The 9,038-nt window shown below is 37.6% G+C and overlaps 1 protein-coding gene across 1 annotated transcript; it reads left to right on the top strand.

Moving 5' to 3' along the window:
* Nucleotides 1–5,778: 5,778 nt before the first annotated feature.
* Nucleotides 5,779–8,258, top strand: LOC132170396 (uncharacterized). The gene is made up of 2 exons (XM_059581375.1): nt 5,779–7,144; nt 7,423–8,258. The coding sequence occupies exons 1-2, from the start codon at nt 5,779–5,781 to the stop codon at nt 8,256–8,258; spliced, it is 2,202 nt and encodes a 733-aa protein (XP_059437358.1).
* The last annotated feature ends 780 nt before the right edge of the window (nt 8,259–9,038 follow it).

The following is a 9,038-nucleotide window of genomic DNA, read 5'->3' as shown; positions in this document are numbered from 1 at the left end:
GCAAGCAAGTTGGCTACATAAGATGGCGAAACATCCTTCCAGAGGGATATCAAATTCTTAAGAAGAAAGAGTGGAAGGGATTGGTCGGACATCCAAATGATCGGGGAAAGCACTGTAAAATTTCTCCCCCATTTTAATTTTTGCACATTTTCTTTCTTTCTTATTTTTATTTTATTTTGTGTCATTTTCTTTTTGTTTCTATCAGCAATTAATCTTTTGATATTTGTTTCTATGAGGAAATATTGCTGTTAGATTTTGACAGGTGTTTTGGTGTTCAAGTTTGGGGGACGCCCTGGCCTTTGCACACTCGAGTTTCCTCATCCCACGGTATTGTATCTCTTGTCACATTGGGGACAATGTGTCATTTAAGTTTGGGGGTGTGGAAAAACACATTGTCTTTTTGTTTGTTTGTATCTTTTTGTTTGTTTTTATCTGTTTGTTTTGTTAAAAAAAAAAAAATTTAAAAAATTAAATTGAGCTATGTTGTTGATTGGGCATGAGTTACATCATAATTGTGGTTTGCATGTCATTAGTGTGTTTAACTTTTTGAACACTGCATGTCATTAGAAATCTGAGTCATTTGACTCATTTGGTGGATTAGAGAGACTTCACATGTCTAAGTTGATTATCACAAGCATACTAGCATAAAGTCTGTGAGGTATTAGATTTGGATTGATTAAGGTGTGCCTTGCGATTTGTAGGATGAAGTGTTGATGAAACCTTGGCTTGAGGATAAAAAAATATATATATAAAAGTAAAAAAAAAAAAAAAAAAAAAATGTGTCATCATCAGTTTGAGCTTTTCATTGAGTAACCGGACCTCATGCCTCACTAAGCATAGAGTGTTCGCGTAAAAAGATGAAAAATTCAATTTGATTGATTGTATAGCTAGTTTGGCTTCGTAGCCTTTTTTGACTTGAGTAATTAAGCCTTAGGGATGTTTTACATCTAGTGCCCTAAAACCATATGGTTTGGGAGTCACTGGCCCAACACTCGTTATATAGGTCAATTAGAAAGCTTAAGGGAGCTGAACATTGCACAGCCTACAAAAAAAATAAAAGAATAAAAAATATATATAAAAAAAAATGCATGTCTTGATCTAAGCCTTCGGTGTTTTCATCTGTGTGAACTCCTATGAATTTTGAGGTACACCAAATTTTGAGAAAAATTGAAGCCTCTTAACTTTGTGTTAGTTTCACTTTGCACCTATTGGAGCTTGTGTTGTCTCAAATTTCCACCTTTGAGTTGAATGATTTGTGGTTGGCTTAATGATTTGATTGTGGTGTTTACTTTGTTAAACCTGATCATGATGTGAGAACCATGTGTTTGTGTGGAAATTGTGTTTGTCAATGACATAGCACTGACAATGTTTGTGGGTATCATTCCTGTTAAACCATCACAAGACTTCACTCGTCCACTAGGGATGCATAGGGGTTTAAAAGTCTTGTTGCATATGCTAAATGCAATCGTCTCTCCCACGACAGCGGACTTATGTTTCTTGTTTTCATTTTGTTTTGCTAAGGGACTAGCAAAATGTAAGTTTGGGGGTATTTGATGAGTGTCAAATATTGTATATTTGGGCCCCTTAACTTATGTTTGTTAAGCTCTTAGCTGTGTTAATTTTTTATGTTTTTCGTTAGCTTTGGTGTTTTAGTGATTTTCAGGTTGTTAAGAGAAAAATGCGGCTTTAAGGTGATATTTCCAACTCATTCCATTAATTATGGGGCTTAAAACACTTTATGGAGCATTGGCAGCAAATTGAGATCGAACGATGATTCGCACTCGACGAGTCCCACTAAAAATGCCATATCTAGAGTTTTATAGCTTGCATTGAGATGATCTTGGTGTCATTGGAAAGCTAATTCAAAGATTTACAAAGTCATGTTTCACAAGAGTAGGCTAATTCCGACTGGAAGTGCGCTCGAGCGCACGTTTAGTGCGATCAAGCGCACTAGCGCCCTGCGCAACAAAAGACATGCTGCACAAGTGCGATCAAGCGCATCTAGAGTGTGATCAAGCACATAGCAAACATATGCTCGAACGTACAAGCGCAGCAGCAGCACACTTGCCGGACCAGCTCACACTTGCGCTCGAGCGCACCTCCGCAGACTGCACCAAAACGAGCCAACACCTTGAATTTTGCCAAACTTATGTTTGGTCCGTTTTGTGAGTTTTTTTTTTTTGAGTTTTTGTTTTTAATTTTTGGTATTTTTTTTAATTTTATTTTCAAAAAAAAAAAAAATTTGGTTAATGTTTCATGTGGAAGTGTGTTTTGTTTAAAGAGTGAGGATAAGCATGAATTTTCCTTGAGGGAAATGTGTTGTATTAATGTAGTGATGAAGAGAATGTAAAGTTGTAGGGGTTGCAGAGAGACCATCAGAGGTGGAGGAAGAAGCGGAAGTGGAAGAGGAAGAGGTGGAAGAAGCCATATACGTCAATGAAGGCTTTGATATCATATTAAATCACCAATTGTCCCAAAAGCTTAAGTTGATAGGAAGAGGTAAATTTAATCACTTAACCATTACTTTAACACGCATTTGCATCATCTTGTTTTTGTAATTCTTGGCTTCAAATCTTGAAAATCCTATGAATTTGTTGGCCTTTGTGCTCAAATTCTATAAACAAAAGTTTCTTCACGAGATCCGAGAAGAGCTTGATTTGCAGATTGGGAGAATACCCAGATGGAAATGGTTGAAAATACAGAAGAAAGCAAGAATGGTGTCTTGGAGTTTCAACCTCATGATATAGTTTCATCCTTCTTCCCCTTATTTATTTACAAATATATATATATAAAAGCGGGTTTTGAAAGATTCTGGTGTCTTGGAGTAGGTTTTGATAAATTCTGGTACATAGTATGACGTTTTTCAACTGGGGGGGTTGTTTCACAGTGGCCATTGGAACCCATTGATGATGATGAAGCTTTTTCTCTACATTGACAAGCATGTGTGCGTTTAGAAGGGATGGGGGTATTTTGGGTACTAAAAGGCCAGCAGTGATCACGTGCGACGCACGTGATCATTGTTCTGTCAGTCAAAGTGGCTTTGACTGACGGAATGGCCAAATTGCAAAACTTTGATAAGTTTAGAGGGGTGGATTGCAAAAATTGAAATATTGGAGATCGAATTGAAAATGACCCCAAACTTTTGGGGGGTAAAGTGTAATTTTCCCATGTTTATAACTACTTACTCATGTTGGAGGAGAGGATCATGCATGAAGACTAAAAGGATAGGTAACAAGTGAAAAGATTTGGAAGCCTTAACCATGTTTAAGGTGTATAAGATGGGTAATTAGGTGCTATCTATGTGTTTTATTTATAGCATAAGATGCTAATTACACAAATATGCTACGGCTATTACTTTTGAGCAGTATTTAATATATCAAAGCATATTGCAAGTTTATCCCTTGGATATAATGAAGTACTAAAGTTTTAGCCAATCACTATATATATATATAGTACTACTCTTGTATTCGACCGCATAATTAAGTGTTTGTAATTCTATTTCCATATCTTTTTTGGGAAGGTGCCAATAATATATAGTAGAAAATTTTAAATAAATCTAGATGTAACTTGATGATTCATTTGATAATATAAATGATTGACGTACAATAGATTAATCTAGAGTTTGCAAGCAGCAGTACTTTGGCCCCTAAACAAACGAAGAGGTAAATATATAATATATCAACCTCTTTCTTCTTGTGACACTAATGGTTACGTTTTTCTTCTCAATCATAAATTAGTAATCAATTCATTCCCGAACAAATTAAAAGAACAAGTATTGGTATTGGACCGTGCTTTTTTTTTTTTTCTTTCTTTTAATTGGCCTTAGCATAAATAGATATATATCTGTTACTGTTAGTGTGTCACAAGAGCAAAGAGCTAGCTGGGTACCTCTTCTTCGTTGGTTTAGAGGCCAAACCACTGCAAACTCTAGCTAGATTAATATATTATATTGTTAGTCATTCAATTATCAAAAAAATCATCAAGGTAATTAGCTTTTGTTTGGTTAAAATTAGCAGTTTGTTTTTGATTGGTAGATCAAACATGCATGCATGTATCTGAATGGACTTTATATATCTTAAACTCACATGAGGAGGAATTAATCATTGTTTGGGTTAAACATGCTATGATATATTTGTCTAAGCAACTTATGCTATAAATTAAACACCGAGCTAGTGGCCGCTCTCTCGTAGAGTATCTCTGAACTTTTTGTTCTCCTCACTGATTTCTTTCCTTTTTCCTTTCATCTCTGTACGTTATCTCATTCTTCTTCTTAGTTATGGAGAATCAGAATCCTGAGATTGTTGATCTTATCAACCAAACATCTGCTCTTGGTTGGTCAGATATTCCACCCCCTCTGTTTTTTCCTCCTATTAATCATGTTGCCCCTCCCTCCTCTTTCACACTCGTAGGAAAGATTATGTCTTCCCAACCTCTTTCTAAAGTTACTATAAAAAGCAATATTTCTCTAGCCTGAAAGTTTGTGAAGTCTCTCATATCTGAAGATAGAGAAGATAACCTGATGGTTTTTACGTTTGAAGATTTGGCAGACCTTACTAGGGTCCTTGAAAATTCCCCTTGGAATATAAAGGGCTCTCCTCTTTTCCTGAAGAAGTGGTCTCATGAAGATGCTATTGAAGATTTGGACTTCTCAAAAGCTGCTTTTTGGGTGCAAGTCCACAACCTTCCGTTAGATTTGGTCACAGTTGAAAATGCAAAAGGTATAGGTGCAAGTCTGGGAGATCTGCTGGAAGTTGATAATGAGGAGAATTTAAAGCCTTCAAGGAAGAGCTTCCTGAGGTTTAGGGTCCTTCTAAATCTCCTTAATCCTCTTGTTCCTGGTTTTACTCATCACAGGCCTCCAAAAGACCCTATCTGGGTGCAATACAAATATGAGAGACTTTCAGACTACTGTTATTCTTGTGGCAGAATAGGGCATCTCTCCTTTTCTTGTCCTGTGGATCCTCGGCCTCCCGATCACGGCAGATATGGTGTTAAGTTGAAAGCTAGTCCTCCTAATACCAATCGAGTTGTTCATCTCATTCAACCTAGAATGCAGACAACTGTGTTGGGAAACTCTGATGCATTAGCTATCGTCCCTGTTCCAAATCAGTTCTCTACTGAGTCAACACGTGTTTCTACTCCTGGTCAGCCTCACCAACTCCACTCATATCCAGCCAGCTCTTCTCGCCCAATTTCCGCTAGTCACATCTCCTTGAGCCCCATTATTCCTACCTCAGCATTAAATGTAAATGCTCCTTTTGTCAAGTTTCTGCCAGACCAACATGACCCATCTTTATTACTTACCAATACCAAGAAGCTAAGTTCCCTTAACCTTTGTTTTTCTGATAACACGTGGCTCCCTTCTCTAAGTACTGCTATGGGTAATGAATCCCCTAGCCTTTTGTCTTTTTGTCCTAACTCCCAGTTGGATTCTAAAGACTTATGTCCCAAGTCAACTGACTTGGTTATCACCAACAGTTCTGATTTTCTCACTCCCACAAACACTATACTCCCTCAAATTGAGTCTCGTCCCTCTCTTCCTTTGTCCCAACCATATCACAAACCAGCCCGTATTTCTTCTATCTCTTCTCCTAAAAAACGTTTCCATCCTTACCCAAAATTCCAGTCCAATAAAAAAACAAAAATTGGCTCCTGTTCTTCTTCTTGCTTTGAAGATGAAGTTGGTCAGAATGATCAGTCTGATGCTCTTCTTGGGTCCTCTCTAGATATTTCTTTGGCAGCCGGGGTGGCGGGCTTTAACTTGCCCCCACCCGCTCAATGAAGGTGTTGGCGTGGAATTGTCGGGGTTTAGCTCGTAGTCCGACAATTCGTGCTCTTCGGGCTTTGATCAGGTCTCACCGTCCTGATCTCATCTTTCTTTCTGAAACTAAAACGCCTTCTTCTCATTTTCGTTCTTCTTTGATTGGTTTGGGTTTTTTTGCCTGGTTGGAAGTTCCTCCCGTTGGTCTGCAAGGTGGACTTTTTTTGTCTTGGAAAGGTGGTGTGGACATTGAACCGGTTAGACTGGACAAGAACAACATTTCTTGTATTGTGTACTCGGATCCTCAGTATAGCCCTTGGCTGTTTTCAGGAGTGTATGCCCCTCCTAATGGTCAGAGACGGTCTGAATTTTGGCATTGCTTGGAGTCTTTGGGGAATTCTTTTGGTGGTGCTTGGCTTTTGCTAGGCGATTTTAACTCTATCTTATCTGCTTCGGAGAAGAGTGGAGGCCGTGTTTTTGGCTCTTCTTCACACAATGATTTTGTGGATTTCGTCAATTATAATGCTTTGGTGGATCTTGGTTTTGTGGGTAACAAATTTACCTGGAGTAATTGTAGAATTGGCAGAGCTAATATTCGGGAGAGACTGGATAGGGGTTTGGCAAACCAGAGTTGGGTGCATCTTTTTCCTAACTGTCTGATTAACCATTTTCCTGCTACTCAGTCAGATCATTGCCCTCTTTTGATCTCTACTACAGGTTCTTATCGAAATCTGCCTAAACCTTTCAGGTTTGAGGCTTTTTGGACTAGGGATAATTCTAGTCATGCAGTTGTGGCGGAGGCTTGGTTGGGAGAAGTTGAAGGCTCTCCTGCTTTTTCTTTGAGCAGGAAATGGAAGAATACAAAGGGTGCTCTGAAATTCTGGAATCAACACCATTTTGGGCATATTCAGCAGAAGATCAAATCACTAATGGCTGATATTAGTGTGATCCAGTCCAGTCCTCATTCCTCTGCTAATGCGGCCAGAGAGCAGGTTCTTCAGGAAGCCTTGCAGGAACAGCTTTTGAGGGAGGAGATTCTTTGGAAGCAAAAATCTAGAGAGTTGTGGCTTACCTGCACTGACCTCAATACGAAATTTTTTCATGCCTCGACAGTGAGTCGCCGCAGGTATAATTCTGTTTCTAGACTAAAAACTGTGGATGGTATTATTATTGAAGGTAGAACGAATATTGGGAATTATTTGGTGCAACATTTTAGCTCTCAATTTACTACTACTAATCCTGTTTTAGATAGTAGTCTCTCTGAGTTGGTTGGTAGGGTAGTTACAGAGGAGGAAAATGGTAGACTCTGTGTTATTCCTGATGAGCTTGAAATTTTTTCTGTAATTTCTGATCTTGGTCTTAATAAGGCCCCGGGTCCGGATGGTATGACTGGTTTATTTTATAAGACCTATTGGCCTATTGTGAAAGGAAGTGTGATTTCTTCAGTTCAATCCTTCTTTAGGGTGGTTTTTTACTCAAGGAATTCAATCATACAAATATTGCTCTCATTCCTAAGGTGGATAACCCTCAGTTTGTGCATCAATTTAGGCCTATTAGTCTTACAAATTTCAATTATAAGATCATCTCAAAAATCTTATCTAATAGATTTAAGCCTATTTTGCATAAGATCATTTCTCCTACTCAATCGGCTTTTTTGAAAGGTAGATCTATTCATGACAATACTATTCTTGCTCATGAACTATTTCATACTATGAAGCAAAAGAAAGGAAATGGAGGCTTAATGGCTTTGAAGTTGGATATGGCTAAAGCTTTTGATTCTATGGAGTGGGATTTTCTGTTGAAGATTTTAAACCTGTTGGGGTTTCATCCTACTTGGGTACAATGGATCCATCAATGCATCACTACCTCTTCTTTCTCTATTCTACTTGATGGTGCTCCTTTCGGTAATTTCTCTCCTTCCCGTGGACTGCGTCAAGGAGATCCTCTCTCTCCATTTCTCTTTATTATGGGGTCTGAGATTCTTTCTAGATTAATTGAGAGAGAGGAGAATTTGGGTCTTCTTCATGGTATAAAAATGGTTAGAATGTGCCCTCCTATTTCTCATCTTTTGTTTGCAGATGATGTGATTATTTTTTCTAAAGCTAATGTCTCTGAAGCTCAGGTGATTCTAAATTGTCTCAACACTTATTCTGCTTGGTCTGGACAGCACATCAACTTGGCTAAATCTGCAGTTCTTTTCAGCAAAAACTGCTCCCTTAGCCGTAAATCTTCTATTAATGGGATTTTGAACTTGGCCCAAATTCCTGCCCAAGGAAAATATCTGGGGATCCCTCTTTTCTTGCATAGTAAGAAGCAAGACTCCTTCATTGATCTCAAAGATAGGATTTTTGCTAAATTCTCAGGTTGGAAAGCAAGACTCTTGTCTCAAGCAGCAAGAACCACTTTAATTAAATCAGTGGCAAATGCTATCCCAACTTATGTTATGTCCTTATTTCTTCTCCCGAAGTCTTTGTGCTCAGCTATCAATTCAATCTGAATGATTAGCAATGAACATGCACCTGTACTTACACCTAAGCAACCAGCGTTTTCCATAGGCCAAAATTTGATGGACAAAAATTCAACAGTTGACAGTTCAGGAAATTGCTCAAAAAATAGTGTAACTATTTTAGCAATGGAAGCCCGATGATTGATTGCTATGTGAAATAAAGGAAATGTTAGAGAAGCAATCTTTTCAGCCTAATTTGTATGCATGTTGATATGCTGCATTGTTGTCACTAAATGTTGTCTTAATTCAGTCATTTTAGTTTTGTTGCCAATGATACTAGAGATATAAATGTTTTTTGTTTTTTTTGTTTTTTGAAGGGCTATAGATATAAATGTTGCCAAGAACTTCAGGTGTCTTTAAAAGATTATCGGTTATTGATTTCCTTCCCCTCCCTCAGTGGCTACCTAAAAGGGTTGAAATATGAAATCTTGACTTTTTTCTTTTCATGTTTATTCATGTAAGAGACAGAATGTTAACAACTAATTCAAGCACACATCTACTTAAATTTTTTAGACCCAAATTATGACTAATTCGACTACACATGCATCAAAACTATACTTGTGAACATAACATTGTAACTAAATCGACATGTTCTTGGAGATTTTGAACAATATCTTCAAATTATGAAATACATATAACTGCAATGATCGATGTTTATAAACGGTATATCAAGAAACTAATTAATATCAACACAAACCTTATAAATGGTATACATAAAGGATTCTCTCTTTATAGTCCTCTTTTCTTCATGACATAACATTTATAGTTTTT

Source organism: Corylus avellana, chromosome ca1 (assembly GCF_901000735.1).
Source record: "Corylus avellana chromosome ca1, CavTom2PMs-1.0".
NCBI classification, from domain to species: Eukaryota; Viridiplantae; Streptophyta; class Magnoliopsida; order Fagales; family Betulaceae; genus Corylus; species Corylus avellana.
Note: the sequence above shows the minus strand (reverse complement) of the source record. Positions and strands in the feature narration are given on the sequence as shown.